General features: G+C 40.2%; 1 protein-coding gene across 1 annotated transcript in view; it reads left to right on the top strand.

The window, feature by feature from the left end:
- The first annotated feature begins 9,409 nt into the window (after positions 1-9,409).
- fmnl2b (formin-like 2b) overlaps positions 9,410-19,404 on the top strand; it is a 50,005-nt gene continuing 40,010 nt past the window's right edge. The window contains exons 1-3 of the mRNA XM_067583342.1: positions 9,410-10,022; positions 11,071-11,154; positions 18,336-18,416. Of these exons, the coding sequence (XP_067439443.1) occupies positions 9,906-10,022; positions 11,071-11,154; positions 18,336-18,416 (282 nt within the window). The 5' untranslated portion in view covers positions 9,410-9,905. The remainder of the gene's footprint in view (positions 10,023-11,070; positions 11,155-18,335; positions 18,417-19,404) is intronic.

Raw genomic sequence — 19,404 nt, 5'->3', positions numbered from 1 at the left:
GTGAAGAAAAAGCTTCAGAATCTAAAGACAGCAGTGTCCTGTCCAACCGGAGCAGCTCCTCATAACAAAAACTATATTAATACTACAGCTAAGTTCTCCAACTCAACATTACACATTATATATAGAATGTAATATACACAGTATGTATATATATAGGCTACTGTATTATACACCATGTACTGTACTAATCTTTGTACAAACATAAACACAACTGTTTCATACAGGAAATAACACAAATAAAAGCAAAATGGGTTTCAAATTGTTTTTAATCATTTATTTGATTTTCTGAGATCTTAATCTGAGCTCTTGTTTTCTTTAGTGTCCATCAACAGCACACTCAAAAATCACATTTTGTAGTCTCCATAGTGACAGTTTCACAGTGTGAACACTACAGACTGACCATCTGCTGAGACCTTATGTGACGTAGGGTGTTACTACTACTATATTACTGCTTATTGGTCTGGTTTTGCCGATTCCGAGTTAGAGTTACAGAAGCATTAATGTAAATAAAAGGTCAGCACTAACAGAAATGACTGCGGACACACTGCCATCTGCTGGTGGAAACAAGGTAGGCTATCACAAAAAAAACCCTCTGAATCTAACAAACCATGACATGAAGATGCTGCAAATTAAACTCTGAATTTCCTGCAGACGTTTTACAATAAATACCTTCCAGAGGAATGAAGGCATGCTAAACAGCTGGAAGTCTTTTAATGTGAAGAGTTTACAGGAAACAACAGTGATATCAGTAGAAAGAGGAGCAGTAAATAAAATGTACTCAAATTGTGATATTTTTATAAATTGGCTATAATTTGGTTTTAGTGGGGGTTTTTTTAAAACAATAATAATAATAATAGTTTAACCCATTTATTTATATAATGCTTTATTAACAATTTCACAAAGTGTTTTACAAATAAAAGTAAAAACAGACAAGGCATATAAATAGAAGAAGATGTCTATTGGTATGGATCCTCCATGTCAATAATCCATTTATTGTTGACACAGAATTATTACGCATGTGCATCGCTATTGATTGCACAAGATTGCGTGATTAGATTCAGGCACAAAAACCACTTGGTTACGTCAGGGAGAGATTGTGGTTTGGGATTAAAATAATTCAAACGTGGTAAAAATGTCCAGTTTAATGACATTAAAATGCCCGACAAGATGCTAAAAATGTCCAGTTAAAATGTTCAGTTAGTGGTCTCACACATAAAGCTTTTTGCTGGAAAACCAATCTGGACCAGCAGCCTGTGGACTGGTAAATTACTGCACTGGTTCCTTGGCCAGTGCCTAAAAAGATGGGCTCAAATAAATAAAAACATATATCAAACATTTCAAAAAGCTTGTACAAAGAGAAAAGCTTTAAGAAGATATTTAAAAGAAACTAGAGACGTGTGTCTGAGTTCAGCAGGCAGAGCTCCATAGTGTGGAAACTAATAGCAACAGCCTGATATTCACCAACCATGGGCTGGGAGTCACCAGCAGGCTCCATCTGAGGATCTTAATGACTGAGGGCACACACCAGGTCAGTAAGTCAGAGATGTATGTAAATGCAAGGTCAGCAATAAGATTTTAAAAGCAATGTAAAATGTAACAGTGCAGAGGCCAGCGGGGGGATGTGATCATGGCTCTTTGTTCCAGTAATAAGTCGAGCAGCAGTGTTTTGTACCAGATGGAGACGGTGGAGGAGACCCGGCTGATACCCAAGTAAAGTGCACTACAACAGTCAAGCTGAGAATTGATAAAAGCAGGTACAACTTTTTGTAAATCAGCAAATTATAGAAATGACCTAATTTTAGAGATTATCTTGAGCTGGAAGAAAGATGACTTTAGACCTGAAACTGTTGTGTTACATCTCCAGTTCTACCTCTTGGTTTTCTTAAAACTTTACCAAGTAAAATGTTTTTTATTCCTTTGTCAGTTTTTAGTTGTGTCAGGTGGAAAGTAACTGTAAGCTATTCCTCCATAGTTACATTAATGTTAAATTGTTATTATTGATTAATGTGCAATGCCACTGATAAATAAACAAATTAAGGCAGATTACTGGAGACTGTCATATAAAAAAAACCTACTAGCCTACTAAATTACAACTACTAATAGTCGTGGAAATATTACTGCTGCAGCTGACAGTAATAATAATAATAATGATTATTATTATTATTTATTATCATTACCAACCCTAACCCTTATTATTATTATTATTATTATTATTATTATTATTACATAAAATGTGTCAAAGGTTACTCACCAGGTGACAATGGAGGACTCTAGGCTCACAGTTTGTTACCAGAGTATCAGTTTGTACCTTCAGCATCTTGAATTGGAATTAAATTTATGGGTGAAATATGTTGAGACACACATGTGACCCAACAACAGATTTACAGGATGAAACAGATACAAACATACAGCTAAAAACAACTCTCATCAGCACTGACTCATGTTTTGATGATAACAGTCTTACGGCCTGTAGAGCTCACAGTTACCAACAGCCTCCACTAGAGGGAGCTGTGCTGTTCACACCGGGCCTTACAATCATTTAAATCCAGTTTTAAAAAGCTGAGAAACACTGATTTAAGTTGGTTTTATTAATAGTGTGTGTGTGTGTGTGTGTGTGTGTGTGTGTGTGTGTGTGTGCGCAGGGGGCGGAGCCTGTTGCAGCAGAAGGCTCATTGTTTGAGGGGGTCGAGAGAGGAAGGAGGGAGGGTCAAGCAACACAGACAAAGAGCAGTGGAGAAAGAGAGAGAGACAGACAGTCGGCACAGACACAGCTGCTTACACTTCCTTACCTCATGCCCAAAGTACCAAACTTTTCCCAAATATAACTAAAATATATCCTGAACCTGCAGAAACTCTTCTATTTACTGGCGGAAATCCTCAAATGTGAAACATATCTCCTCACACCAGTGACTCCCGAACAACCAGTGGAAACTCACATGAAAACAGAAAATGAAGCTTTGTGGTTGTTGTTGCATATTTGCTGTTGTGGTTTGTATGTTTAATCATACACTTGATAAGTATTGATTTACAATAACTTGATTGAATTTTTCTATCATTAATTTACATCAAAACAAGACCCATTGATAACTTAATTGTGATGATAATGACAGTTATTATTATTAGTTATTATGTGTTCTTTTAATGATTATTTCTCATACACACATAATAAATCACGCACATAAATAATCCATAACAATATAACACTAACACACACACACACACAAATATAAGGTTAGTTTAAATGTATTGATTCTACTGTAATTTAGTTGCACCTGACTGATTGATTCTTCGTCTGTTTCGTTTTGTTCAAACTTTGGCTGAATTTATTTCTTTATTTTTATCACAAATGAAATCTTTCACAATAAGCTTTTGGAATATTCAGAGTTTGTACTTTAGCACTTTTGGTCTTAAGACCACAGACCTGGATTTCTTAAATAGCATAAAGGATATTGATATTTTGATTCTGTTAGAAACGTGGTGTCGATGTGATGCAGTGACTCGGTGTCCATCGGGCTGCAGTGGAATCACAGAACCTTCATTTAAGCTGAGCACAGTGTGGCGAGGTCGAGACTCAGGAGGAATGATGACCTGGATCAAAGCTGATCTCACCAAAAACATTACAACCATAAAAAAGCAAAAACCACATTTGGCTAAAAATGAATAAACACAGAGGGATTTATATCTGTGTGTAATATAGACGCCTCCATCAGAATCACAGAGCTCTACAGCCCCCTACACACAGAGATATGTCACTTTCAAGCCAAAGGCAAAATACTTCTGTGTGGAGACTTTAATGCACAGACAGGTTCAGAAACTAACTGTATAGACCACACATGAGATAAACACATATTCAAACAGTCACCTTTGACCCCCTCACCCACAGCCATGAGGAACAACCCTGACAAAACAATGAACAGAAATGGGAAGGAGTTAGTGCATCTCTGCAGAGTCTCAGGCCTGTATGTGTTCAGTGGGAGGATCAGAGGAGACAGTTTGGGACGTTTCACCTGCTGTTCAGCTTTTGGGACGAGTGTAGTGGACTATGCCATCTCAGATATGGACCCCTCCTCATTCAGTGCTTTTACTGTCAGAGCACAAACCCCCCTTTCAGATCACAGCCAGATTAATATTTACTTGAGAAAACACTGGAGATACTGTCAAGAAACAGCCCAGTAGGCTGTACCATGTAAACCAGTCATACAGATGGGCTCCAAACACTGCTGAACAATTTATACAAATTTTGAATTTGAATGAAATAAAACACACAATCAACACATTGAACAATTCACACTACCAAAATAACTCTGAAGGCATTAACAAAGCAACACAAGACATAAACCATATCTTCCAAAAGGCTGCATTAAATGCAAAGCTTGGAGAAACAAAGAAACTCATCGAAACGCTAAACAAAAAACCTCTGAACAAAAATGGTTTGATAGTGAATGTAAAAAAATGAGAAAACACTTGAGACAGCTATCAAACCAAAAACACAGGCACCAACATGACCCAACACTACAATATGAATACTCTGAAACTCTTAAAACAGTATAAACAGACCATTAGACAAAAGAAATTCCACCACACCAACAAAACACTTCAGGAGATTGAAAACGCAGCAGACCAGGATCAGTTCTGGGACACGTAGACCAGGGTCAGTTCTGGGACATATTGAACAGTTTAGAAACTACAAAGCCACAACAATTAACAATACAAGATGGAGACATTTGGAAAAACTATTTTAATGACCTCTATAGAAGTTTCCCACCCAAAGATCTGAACCTAAATCAAATTGAAATTAAATCAAAGTTGGACAACCTTGAATCAGCCGCCAAGAATAACCAAAATCCTTCAGATTACCCGATTACACAAAAAGAGTTAAAGGTTGCTTGTAGCACAGATTGCATCAAAAATGAAATGCTGAAGAACAGAACCCCTGAGTTACAAACTGCATCATACTGTTGGACATGGTTCTGACTGGTGGCTGCTTTCCTGATGTCTGGAACCAGGAGTTGATCACCCCGATCTATAAAAACAGAAATAAATTAGACCCTAATAACTACAGAGGGATCTGTGTCGGCAGCAACCTTGAAAAAATATTCTGTAGTATCCTGAATTCCAGGATACTAACCTTTATTCAAGAAAACATAGTAAATGTCAAATTGGCTTTCTTCAAAATTATCGAACCTCTGATCATATATACACCTTACACACTTTAATTAATAAACATGTCCACCGATAAAAGGGAGGGAAAATATTTGCTTGTTTCATCGATTTTAAAAAAGCCTTTGATTCCATTTGTCATTAAAGACTTTTCTTCAGAATCCTTCAAAGTGGACTAGGTTGTAAAGTATATGATCTTATCAAATGTATTGTAGGATAAAGTCCCTGCATGTTTCGAAGGCAGACAGCACAAGCCTTAAACAACCGACCAGATCTTTCTTCAGCCCCCCAGGAATGCTGGCCAATAAAGTGAGAGTCCCAAACCCCTCACTGACTAGACCATCCAAACAACCTCCTGCAACAACACGTTCTCACTCCCAACTCGTCACATATCGAAGCCTGGTCAGGACCCCGTGGTATCACTTTTTAACACACAGGGTACCCCTTTAGTGTCATTTTTCAACGCGCAGTATCACGGTAGTCACTGTTAAAAAATAATTATATTTTATGGTGTGACAACATAGTGGTTAAAGTCTGGTTAGGTTTAGGCACAAAAACCACTTGGTATGGGTAAGGGGAAGATCATGGTTTGGGTTAAAATAAAAAATAAAATAAAAAACGGCAAGGTGGTCTCGGACTGTGCTCTGTGCTGATTCTGTGCTGATTCCCAAGTTTCTGCCAACAACATTACAAGCCACCCACCAACCCCTCCACCTCCCAATAAGAAAGTAAGTCAGCTTATATATATGTCATGTGAAGTACATCACTTCAGAAATGTTGATATGATACATATTGTTGAAATGTTAATATGCTCCATATTACAGGTGTTGAAATGTACATATTCAGTGTATCTGTGGTTTGCAGAAACATACAATGCCAACGTTTTATTCTGACGACCAGGCTGAAATTTGTCACCTTATATAGACGTCATCTGTCTCATGGCGTCTATTTCAGATGTTGTGGGAGTTCAATAGAAGTCTATTGGACTACCCTGCATGTTAAAAAATGATGCTAAAGGGGTACCCAGTGCGTTAAAAAGTGACGCCACGGGCTCCTGACCAAGCTTCGATATGTGATGAGTTGGGAGTGAGAACGGGCTGCCTGCAAACAGAAAGGATCAGATTAGGAACCCCCATCTCCTTCATGGTCACCAAACCAGACCACTGACCCAAACCACCTTTGATCCTTCAAGCTACAAGAGCCAGCAAGACGGGACGACTAATTCACACCCCAGTGTGAACTGATAGTACCATTTGGATAAACGACTCCAACCATCGGTTGTCATAACTCACCTCTAAGAGCCAATCACACACAGAGACGAGCTGCCAACAACTTTAATCCCACTGTGGATTTTGATTTTCAGGGCTTGAGTGACCAACCCAAGAACTGATCACTGGATAAACCAGCATAAGGCACAAGACATGCTGCACTATATGCCATGTCCTAGTGACATACACATACATGCACACACGTGCGCACACACACACAAACACACACACATCCTCAAATGGCATGGACCCCTGCTGTTTGCAGTCAGACCAAAGACAAGAGGACTGTAAAACCCATGGATTAGTTTTAGATTTTGTCTAAGGACAATTATTGTTGTATGTTGATATGTGTGTATATCATATGTGTGTTGTTATGTACTTTGGTTAGACCTTTATTCCACTGCCTTTAAGCCAAGACATGTACCACTAACATAGTCCCATCATCCTTGATAACACTAACATCATGTTTAGTACCATTCTGCTTGGTTCACTTTCAGAACACTAAAGTTACTATTGAAATTGCAAAATTAGAAATCATGCAATTGTTAAATTGTAAATACTTTGATTAATGGAGTAACCGTATTCAGGAGTTGAACCCGCCTGTCTGTAGACAGGGGGACTGGCTAAGATCCACCTTCTGGGTGGGCAGACTGAAACTTTAAAACAGTGTCTTATCTGTTTTTAAGCCTTTTAGGCAGCTGTTCTTAGGCGGCTCTTTAAGGCTGCTTGATGCTGGTCCTTTTTGCTTTCTGCCATGCCGGTGGAAAGCTTGCAGTTTGCTAGTCTGAAGACGTGACTGAGAACAACAGGAGGTGAAACCTGAGAATGTAGAGTCATGAGTTAAGGATCAAGCCTAGAAGAGCATAAACCAGGAGCTCTCTTCCAATGGGAACTTTTCAAGTCCGGACCAGCGGACTCACTCATCATTACAAGATCCAGACTCCAGCTCCTCACCCTTCCATTCTCCACAAGAAGCCGCCCCAGAGAGCAAGCAAGTATTCATACAAAACATTCATCAACCTGCTTAAACCCTGGTGCTTCATGATTTGTAACTTCAATTAGCAATTCAGAACTAAGCTGTTGTACCGTTGATTTGACTCGCTGCGTCTCAGGTAACAGTCATCTCATCTGTTTATCAGGTCTCTCATACCAACTACACAACACATAACTCTGCATCATGCATTTCAAAACTTTCACTAGCCACAGCCTTGTGCACCAGTTTCCCTCTTGTGTCTTGTTTGTAAAATGTTGTAGTGTTTAGTACTTGTAGCTGTAGTATTAGTAATAAATGTGTATGTAACTAAGGTGAACTTGTTTGTGTTTTCTTGTGCATCTCAGTCACTTAACCTTAAAAGACCTATACCCTTGCAAAATCATTATTACAATTAATAAAGATCATAATTCTAATAGACCTCTCTTGTGTGTCCAACAAGGAGGACTATTTCCCTGTTATTATACCTACTTTAATATGAGTTATGTCACTGGACGAATAATTTCATGTTGGAGTTGTGCACAACAATAATTAATAATTCCCCCATAAAATCATAAAGATATTTAAGTGCACAAATTCCTACAGTATGTACAAGCACAACCAGTGTGCTGTGAAAATTAACAAGCAAAGAACAGAGAATTTTAACCCAGGACACAGTGTCCTACATTATTCAACCTGTATATCAATGAACTTCTCAATCTTTGACTCAGAGATTAGATACCTGCTTTATTCTGTTGTCCCCTACCAGTGATGGTCTTCAACATAACCTGACCATCCTGGAACAATACTGCCATAACTGGGCCTTGGATGTAAATTTTAAGAAAACCCAAGTTATGATCTTTCAAAAAAACACAGACATCTTGAAAACAAATACCATTTTACTCTGAACAACACCCTAATTGAGTACACAACAAATTATATTACCTTGGTCTGAACATATCTGCATCAGGAAATTTCAATATGGCAATAAACACGCTCAAAGAAAAAGCATGCAGGGCAACGTATGCATTAAAAACGAAGTTATTCAATATTAACATTCCAGTTAGGATCTTGACAAACATATTTGATAATGTGATTTTACCAATAGCCTTATATGGAAGTGAGGTCTGGGGCCTGCTCAGTAGATTGGAGCATGGCTCATGGGACAAACACCCAATAGAGGCCGAAGAACTCTGAACGTTCAAAGGAAAACACTGAATAACACCTGCAGAGCAGAACTGGGACATTTCTCATTACTGTTAAATATACAAAAACGGGCAATAACATTTTGGACACATAAATTCAAGCCCAAAAGACACACTTCCTTTCAAAGCACTAAAAACCCAAGAACTGAACCCTGAAAACAGCCCCCTCAGTCAGTTGATGGTGAAACTAACCAACCAGGCTCCACCAGCACTGATTCAACACAACAGAATAAAACTAATTATGAATCAATCAAAAGATCTATATTGTCTATATATGTGCCCAAATAGTCAAAGATGGGTCAGTCCATGACCATACACCCAGTCTCTATAATATAAGAAACAAATGCAAGCTAAAGTTATAATAAATAAATTCAGATCAAACTTAACTTGAATACCAAAATATTTGCTCATAATATTTAACATAACAAGCAAAATGAAACAATTTCTTTTAACGGCTATGACACACTATAAAATCCCCAAAATTAGGGATCTGTATGGTGTTAAGTAACTGTATTAAATTGTACAAAATTGTACTGTATTGTATTGTATAGCAATCAAAGAATGGACTGCATCAGTAAAATATAAAACCTGTATATTTAATATGTAATATGTGAGTCTTCTGTAAACTGCTTTGGCAACAACATGCTTTTGTTCATGCCAATAAAGCTATTTGAATTGAAATTGAATTGGGGGGTTGGGTGGGGGGTCGAGCGACACAAAGACTCGTTGAGGGGGAGAGAGAGAGAGAGAGAGAGAGAGAGAGAGAGAGAGAGAGAGAGAGAGAGAGAGGAGACGTACACAAAGAAGAGGGCGGCCGAGCGACCGACTCTCGCTTTCTTTCTTCATGTGGGGGAGGAGAGGGGGAGGATTAACCGGCTGATCTGCGACACGCGCTCACACACAACACACACACATCATATTTACACACACAACAACACAGCGAGGCTTCATCTGGATCAGCAGCAGCATCAGCAACATCATCATCATCCTCACCGGCGAGGAGCGAGAGACAAAGAGACAGAGAGAGAGAGAGAGAGAGAGAGAGAGAGAGACGGGAGGTTTCCACCGTCGGAGGAGAAGCAGGCAGACAGACACACAGACACACAGACAGACACACAGACAGACAGGCAGACAGACAGGCCTTCGTCACCTCGACCGTGCAGCGGAGCGTCTGGCAGCGTGTGATGGCCGACCACATGTTCCTGCTGCTGTGTGTCTGCTGAGTGTGTATGTGTGCGTGTGTGTGAGTAAGTGGGTGTGTTCAGTGTGTGTCTGAAGTGCGCGCGCGTGTGTGTGTGTGTGATGGGGAACGCAGAGAGCATGGAGAGCCAGCTGGCCGTCATCCGGTCCAGAGCCGCACCGGTCCGACTCCCGATGCCCGACCCGGCCGAGCTGGAGGAGAGGTTCTCCATCGCTCTGGTAAATACACACACAGAAACACACACATACACATCATACACAAACACACACACACAACCACACACACACACACACACACATATATATATATATATATATATATATATATATATATATATATATATGTGTGTGTGTAAATATATATATATATATTTACACACACACACATATTATACACACACACAGAAACACACACGTTCATACACACATCACACATAACTAGGCCTACACACAGACACACACACACACACACACATATATATATATATATATATATATATATATATATATATATATATATATATATATATATATATATATATATTTACACACACACACATATTATACACACACACAGACACACACACACACACACACACACAGAAAGATGAGCACACACACACACACTCAGGATATTCAGAAGGAGACATGTTGAAAATATTCTGAATCCAGTGAAAAAATGAATCTATGTGACATTCAGTCCGACTACGGGTCTGACGTGGACTACAGGGTTTGGTAGACTCTCTAGTATCTACGGGTCTGACGTGGACTACAGGGTTTGGTAGACTCTACAGTATCTACGGGTCTGACGTGGACTACAGGGTTTGGTAGACTCTACAGTATCTACGGGTCTGACGTGGACTACAGGGTTTGGTAGACTCTACAGTATCTACGGGTCTGATGTGGACTGCAGGCTGTTGGGGGATGTTTCAGGTGGTCTGAGGTGTTGGGGGATGTTTCAGGTGGTCTGAGGTGATGGGGGATGTTTCAGGTGGTCTGAGGTGTTGGGGAATGTTTCAGGTGGTCTGAGGTGATGGGGGATGTTTCAGGTGGTCTGAGGTGATGGGGGATGTTTCAGGTGGTCTGAGGTGTTGGGGGATGTTTCAGGTGGTCTGAGGTGATGGGGGATGTTTCAGGTGGTCTGAGGTGATGGGGGCTGCTGGAGGGACTGTGTTCATATCACCAGTTAGATGTTTTAATACAGAGTATTGATTATTGATTGGTGGAAGGATCCGTTCAGAATAATCTTGTTCTGACTCTGTTTCAGAATTCAATGAACCTGCCCCCTGACAAGGTGCGTCTGTTGCGTTCCTATGACAACGAGAAGAAGTGGGAGCTGATCTGTGATCAGGTAGGTGCTGTTTAGATCTTTCTCTTCCTGAATATTCAGGATTCTGACTAGTTGAGGGATGTCAGGGACGTTCTGTACAACGTATTATAAATGTTTGTCCGTAAACACTGAGGTGGTTCCACAGCTGATTGTTTTCTTCAGGTTTAAAACAGTTTGACTTGTTAACGTCAAGCTGGAACCAGAAGATCAGATGATGAAGTCTGAACTTCAGTTCTTATTGTGCTCATCCTGATTTTCACTTGTAGTCCATCACAGCAGAGCATAATGTTTAGACACATGTTTGAACACTGTTTGAATGCTCTTAATGAACTCTTTTCACTGAACTAAAAGCATCAAATATTTATGTTAATTTAATGTTTATTTCAACAGAGATGCTCTCAAGATACATTATCTGTTTTATGATAGAGACCTGGACAAAATGGCAGTGTACAACAGTGTCACAAAGTTAGATTAATAACACATTAATTTACAAGAATCACAACCAACACAAGAAAACAAGACCTGAGATATACGAGAGAGATAAAACATGACTATTTAAATAACATTCCTCATGAAACATTTTTTAATGTGAGTAATAGGTGATATGAAGGCAGCGTTTATCTCATAAATGTTTCCACGCACAGAGTGCAGAGTATGAAAATGCAGTTTGAAGTTCTGACTGGGTTAGGGTTAGACTGAAATTACCTGGTCTGATCGCTGTTAGAAACAGGAGACAGCATTTCAAGAAGGTAACCAGGAAGTTTAACGATGATGGTTTTAAAAATGAAAAGGTGGATATTAACCTTCCTGTCTATTTTCATTGAGGTCCACCGAACTAACGTGTATAAATTACAGTGATGAGTTCTTGTCCCAGTGTTCAATATAAAAGGATGAATGATCAACAGAGTCAAGTCTGAGTCCTGCATATACAAGGTGTCACCATCATCTAATAAAGTTACACCTGAACTAAACAAATAAAACATTTCTTCAAACGAAAATAAATCCTAGTTTGAGTTTTGCTTTATTTAAAAGGTTATCAATGTGAATATGGAGAGACAGACTGTCATCCAGCCATATTTCAAGATATTTGTATGTATGACCTTTTTTCTAATTCAACTCTTTCTAAGGTTTTAAGATTGATATTTTCTGCCTTTTGTACAGAATATGCAGGATTTCTGGTGAAAGTCATACGTTTAGTGTTTTGTGCATTTGGGGTCAGTTTTTAATTGGTGAAAGGACAACTGAAGTGTGTGAAATACAGTTAGGATGTAAGTAATGGCTTTAAATTTAAACAATAACTATCATCTGCATACAAATTAATTTTTGCTGTGTATGTAATTTCCACTATTGTTTATAAAAATAGAAGACAAAGCAGGTGCCAGAATACATCCTTGTGGTACACCTAATCATCTTAAGAACTTCAGACTTGTGGTTGTCTATGTTAATGCTTTCTCTCTAAGACAGTTTCTAAACCAACCAATTTGGGTCACATGAGCCAGTTTAGTTTACATTGCAATGAGTCCAAGGCCTTGGACAGATCAACAAACACAGATATACAACATTTATTATCAAGCCAAGCAGTAATGATATTAAAAACAAGTGTTGCTGCAGTTATTGTTCTGTGTCCTGATCTAAAACCAGATCTTTCATTTGTGAGTTAATTAGTGATTCAAATACTTTAACCAAGACAGATCATTTCAAGATGGGATGGTAATTATTGATCTCCAATGGGACACCTCCCTTAAGTAATAGGCAAATATGAGGATTTCAAGATTTTGGAGATAAAGTTGGACTTTGGTTGAAAATTGAGGGGATTGGTCAGGGTTAGGGTTAATAAATGAGAGTCAACCCATTCATTTTATAATCAACATTCAGTACAATTATATTACAGTCAATATTTTTAAAAGCGTGACATACTTCTGATTTGCCACTAATTTAACGTCTTTTGACGTCTAAATGTATTAATTGAGTGTACATTCTTATAACCTGTGTATCAGTGAAAACCATCACTAATGACTCTCAATCATGTCTTTGGAAGATCCAGACATTACAACGACTGCCACAGTAGGGTCGTCTACATCTCAATCACCCACTAATCTGAAACAACTGGTGGTGCTTATCACAGTACGCCAACGTCATGGGGAAGTGCTCGTGGACACTGTTCTACCTATACTTTACTGCATATGAGTGTGTGGGATAAGATCAAAGCCCCCAAATGAGTCCCTTGTATCATGGCGGGGTGATCCAATGTATCTCACGAATGGCCAGCAAGCAAATCCTATTGCATGCAAAGTGCTGGAGTTCAGCATGCATGGTAACAATTGGTCCGTACCTACCACTGCACTGGATGCAGATGTGCTTGTGTATCCATTAGTTCTTGGTTTAGACTTCATGAGCGTGAGTGGTCTCCTGGTTAATGTCCAGGCTCAGGTGTACTCTTTTGCTGGTGATGACAAGGCCATGGTTTTCCCCTTCCAGCCTGTCCTGTGCCCGGATCAAAGTTGAGGTGTTCGGAGTGTGAGCAGTGTTTTTCTTTACACTTCCTTGCCACTTAAGTTACCGCTCTTGTCTGCCTTCGATGATGATCTGTGTGACATAGCTTGTTTACCTGAAGGCAATGACTTACACAGTCCACTCCATACTGCTATTGCAGACAGTGGTTTGATAGGAAGGGAGGCTGAGAAATTGCACCAACTCTTGCTCAGCAATCCCTGAGTCTGCATCACCACTTTAGGCCCCAAGTGACAAGTGGAAACGGACCCAGAAAGCCAGCTTCTCACTGCTTTTGTCACATGTTTTGGGTTGTTCCATTTTCAAGTTATGGCTTTTGGCTTGAAGGGAGCTCCAGCTACCTTCCAAAGGCTTATGACCCAGGTGCTCAGGAGCTGCCTGAGAGACTGCTGTATGGTATACTTGGATGATATTATAATCTATTCCAAAGATGTCCAGACTCACCTTTACGACATCCAGCGGTGTTTTATTGTCTCCAACAGACTGGCCTTACCCTCAAGCTGAAGAAGTGCCGCTTCTGTTGCCCCGAGCTTAAATTCCTGGGTCATGTAGTGAGCAAGGAGGGAGTGTCTTTAAAAGGACCTTTCATCAGAGCCTTTGATCCCTCTGCGCAGGTGCCCCGTGCCCTGAAAAATGTCCAAGCTCCTGTAGAATCAAACCTGGAATGGGCAAAAAGAAAACAGGCGTATAACTAAAACAAACACCGAGGACGTTACCTAACAAAGAGAAAGACAGGGTCCAGATGAAAGCCCATCCCCTGTCCAAGGCTTCCAAAAATTATACAGCCAAACTTGCACCACGGTGGATTGGTCCATATCGCATTGTGGAGCGGATAGGCCCTGTGAATTACAGAATTGTGAGTAAATTGAGATAAAATATTTATTAAAGGAATTGTAATAATAATAATAATAATAATAATAATAATAATAATAATAATAATAATAATAATAACAGATACAAGAGATAGTATATCTGTAAGTTCAAAATTACTAATTATTAAGGGGTCGTGGAGACTTGGACAAGCAGTGGAACATCGAACAGATTTAATTAGTTTTCAGAATTTGGTGGGACAGTTCAAGTTTTCAGTTGCATTTTAAAAAAGTATTTTGCTTATGTGTTTCTTATTTACATGGTACATTTGTTCCTTATTGCTCTGAAGCAGGTCCAGTATGTTGGAGAATTTGAGTTTCTAGCTTTAGTCCAGGCCACTTCTCTCCAATAGAACAAACAGCAGATTTCATCTGAAAACCATTTCTTCCCCTGATTCTGAACTCTTTACTTGAGGCATGTTTATCTGTCTATCACATACATTCATATATATATATATATATATATATATATATATATATATATATATATATATATATATATACATAAAGGAATTGATAGTAATACCAGGGGAGCTAAGCACCAGCTACTAGTCGACAGAGCAGTCACCCAAGACTGCAAGACCAGGCAGACCAACCTTTGCACCGCCTGGATTGACTACAAGAAAGCCCACGACTCAATGCCACACACATGGATACTGGAATGCTTGGAAATGTACAACATCAACAGGACACTAAAAGCCTTCATCAAGAACTCAATGGGGCTGTGGAAAACGACTCTGGAGGCCAACTCAAAGCCAATTGCACAATTGGTGGCTACGGATACTGAGTCCGAAGTGGAACAACCATCAGTCACCTCCTCTACATGGATGACATCAAGCTGTATGCCAGGAATGAGCGAGATATCGACTCACTGATCCACCTCACCAGGATCTACAGCAACGACATTGGAAGGTCATTCAGACTAGGTAAGTGTAGTCAGATGGTATCGAAGAGAAGGAAGATGATCAGAACCGAGGGGGTTGAACTACTAGAAGGCAGCATTGCAGATGTTCAGGACAGCTACAAATACCTTGGGATCCTGCAGGCAAATGGCAACCTTGAGGAGGCCACAAGGAAGTCAGCCACAGCCAAATACCTACACAAGTATACGCTAAATGGGAAGAACAAGATACAAGCCATCAACACGTACACCCTGCCAGTCATCAGATACTCTGCTGGTATAATAAGCTGGCCAAAGGAGGAGATAGAGGACACTGATATCAAGCTCCTCACAATGCATGGAGGGTTTCATCCCAAGTCCAGCACCCTGAGACTGTACACTAAGCGGAACGAGGGAGGACGAGGACTGGTGAGTGTCAGAGCCACTGTCCAGGACGAAACAACCAACATCCAGGAATACATCAGGAAGATGGCCCCCAAAGATGAACTGCTAAGTGAATACCTCAGGCAGCAGAAACCCGATGATGCAGAGGAGGAGGAGGAACCATCATGGAGGGACAAGCCCCTACATGGCATGTACCACCGACAGATAGAAGAAGTGGCTGATATCAAGAAATCCTAACAGTGGCTGGAAAAGGCTGGACTGAAGGACAGCACAGAAGCACTGATCATGGCAGCACAAGAACAGGCACTCAGTACAAGATCAATAGAGGCGGGGATCTACCACACCAGACAGGACCCCAGGTGCAGGCTGTGCAAAGATGCTCCTGAGACAGTTCAGCACATCATAGCAGGGTGTAAGATGCAGGCAGGAACAGCGTACATGGAACGAAAATACCAAGGGCTGAAAGAGGAGCTAGAGAAGATGTGGGGAGTGAAGGCAACAGTGGTGCCAGTGGTAATGGGAGCACTGGGGGCTGTAACCCACAAACTGGGAGAGCGGCTCCAGCAGATTCCAGGTACAACATCTGAGGTCTCTGTCCAGAAGAGCGCAGTCCTAGGAACAGCTAAGATACTGCGCAGAACCCTCAAACTCCCAGGCCTCTGGTAGAGGACCCGAGCTTGAGGAAGACACACCACCTACCCCCCATGGGAGGGGGGTGAGAGAGGAAATTTTTATATAAATATACAGATGGGTGACAAATTAAAGGAAAACTTGGTCCAGGTCTGAATGCTTGACCCCTACAGTTAGGGGATCTGGGGGCTCTGTTATGCTGTGGGGGGCATTTTGCTGGCATGGTTTGGGTCCACTTGTCCCCTTAGAGGGAAGGGTCACTGCTAATCAATACAAAGTCGTTGTGAGTGATCAGCTTTATCCTATAATGATACATTTCTATCCTGATGGGAGTGGTCTCTTCCAGGATGATAATGAATGCTTTGATGAGTATTAAATGATGTGAATCATATGCTATGACCCTTGCAGTCACCAGATCTCAACCCAGCTGAACACCTATGAGAGATTTAGGACTGACGTGTTAGACAACTCTCTGCACCACTATCATCACAACACCACATGAGGGAATATCTTAATGAGCAATGATGTTCATCCCTCCAGAAGAGTTCAGACACTTTAGAATCAATAACAAGGCTGAGGAACACCATTCTTCAAAAAGATATTCCTCATTTGGTGTTTTTATGATGGTGGTCTGTATGTTTGCATAACCACTGCTGCAGCTGTGTTTTGGCTTCTGTTCAGCAGCCTACTGATGATCTTGGACCTTCTTCCATCTTTATGAAGTCTCACATCACAGAAAAAAAAAACACACACTTCTATGAACTCTAATCATCGCCTTGTTGCACTGCCTGTTGGCATCTACGTCCTGTCGGGCCCAAACTTAAGCTTTATGGCACTTACTCGTGTTGTTGTCTCCTGACTAGATCCTTGTTTGTGTTGTATCAGTCTCATATGTAAAAACGTCTGTTAAATGTAATGTGATGTAATATCTGGTTTCTACTTGTTCAGTCAGTTCCTCAGCATGTGGAGCAATGTTGCATTAGACACAACCCAAAACTGAGAAAGTTGTCGTGTTTACAGGTTCTTTTATTACCTTGTTTAGGCAATTAGTCTTAATTGGAAGTCACAGGTGTAATCATTTTCTAAAATCAATGTAGTCTATCTAACCTGTTTGTTCTTAATTACAAATAAGATGAAATACCTGACACTTCACCCTAAAAATACTACAATTAATGTAAGATGATACAATGTTGAATCATTTAACATTTTAGTGATATTACACAGGGGTGTACTCAGTTTTGTTATATACTTTATGTTTATCACATATAGAGTTTGAGATCATCCTGGTACATGATGTCATGCAGAAATACTTGTTGGTTAAATTGTTTAAATCATCTTTTGATAACTTGGGCTTTTTGTGTTCCTTATACAAGCTGTCGCACATTGATCACTTACATCATTGTTGAATATCTGTGTGGATGAGTCATTAAAATAATGTCCAGTGAGGTTGATTTATTGATTTTTGATTTGATCTTGTTGTTTTAAGTTGAAGTATTTAATCTGTTCAGGATATATGCAAGTGCAGTAAGAAATTCAGATGGAGCTAAAGGTCTGTAACATGAAATGAAAGATTTATTTTAAAATGAATCAGGTCTTTACAAGTGTACTGAGGAGGAACTTTAAAGACAATTTTCTCTCAGGAACATTTTTTTCTCACAGCTAGAAGGAAAAAGTTGATCGTTTTATTTACTTTTATTGATGAAATATTTCCTGATTTTATATTATTTTGTGCTTAGGAGGATACAAGTTTGTTTATATCTGTTTATTAAATGGAATCATGTTCGTAGTGGAAAACCAGGTGTGTTTGAACCTGATTTCTGACTTCTTTGATGTGGTTCAGACAGGTGTTGTTGGTGGGCGGGGCTTCTTATCTGTTCTCATCCGATCATATTGTGTGTTTGATGTAGGAGAGGTTTCAGGTGAAGAACCCTCCACACACCTACATCCAGAAGCTGCGAGGCTTCCTCGACCCAGCCGTCACACGCAAGGTGAGATGGGAAATGTAGTTCTCTAACCATTAACCCGTATATCTGTCATTAACCTGTCTGTCTGTCTGTCTGTCTGTCTGTCTGTCTGTCTGTCTGTCATTAACCCGTCTGTCTGTCTGTCTGTCATTAACCTGTCTGTCTGTCTGTCATTAACCTGTCTGTCTGTCTGTCTGTCTGTCATTAACCTGTCTGTCTGTCTGTCTGTCATTAACCTGTCTGTCTGTCTGTCTGTCTGTCTGTCATTATCCTGTCTGTCTGTCTGTCTGTCATTAACCTGTCTGTCTGTCTGTCTGTCTGTCTGTCTGTCTGTCTGTCATTAAACCGTCTGTCTGTCTGTCTGTCTGTCATTAACCTGTCTGTCTGTCTGTCTGTCTGTCTGTCATTAAACCGTCTGTCTGTCTGTCTGTCATTAACCTGTCTGTCTGTCTGTCTGTCTGTCTGTCTGTCTGTCTGTCATTAACCTGTCTGTCTGTCTGTCTGTCTGTCATTAACCTGTCTGTCTGTCTGTCTGTCATTAACCTGTCTGTCTGTCTGTCTGTCATTAAACCGTCTGTCTGTCTGTCTGTCTGTCATTAACCTGTCTGTCTGTCTGTCTGTTATTAACCTGTCTGTCTGTCTGTCTGTCTGTCTGTCTGTCTGTCTGTCTGTCATTAACCTGTCTGTCTGTCTGTCTGTCTGTCTGTCATTAACCTGTCTGTCTGTCTGTCTGTCTGTCATTAACCTGTCTGTCTGTCTGTCTGTCATTAACCTGTCTGTCTGTCTGTCTGTCTGTCTGTCTGTCTGTCATTATCCTGTCTGTCTGTCTGTCTGTCTGTCTGTCTGTCATTAACCTGTCTGTCTGTCTGTCATTATCCTGTCTGTCTGTCTGTCTGTCTGTCTGTCATTAACCTGTCTGTCTGTCTGTCATTAACCTGTCTGTCTGTCTGTCTGTCTGTCTGTCTGTCTGTCATTAACCTGTCTGTCTGTCTGTCTGTCATTATCCTGTCTG

The sequence above is a fragment of the Thunnus thynnus genome, chromosome 24, assembly GCF_963924715.1.
Source record: "Thunnus thynnus chromosome 24, fThuThy2.1, whole genome shotgun sequence".
Classification (NCBI taxonomy): Eukaryota; Metazoa; Chordata; class Actinopteri; order Scombriformes; family Scombridae; genus Thunnus; species Thunnus thynnus.
Note: the sequence above shows the minus strand (reverse complement) of the source record. Positions and strands in the feature narration are given on the sequence as shown.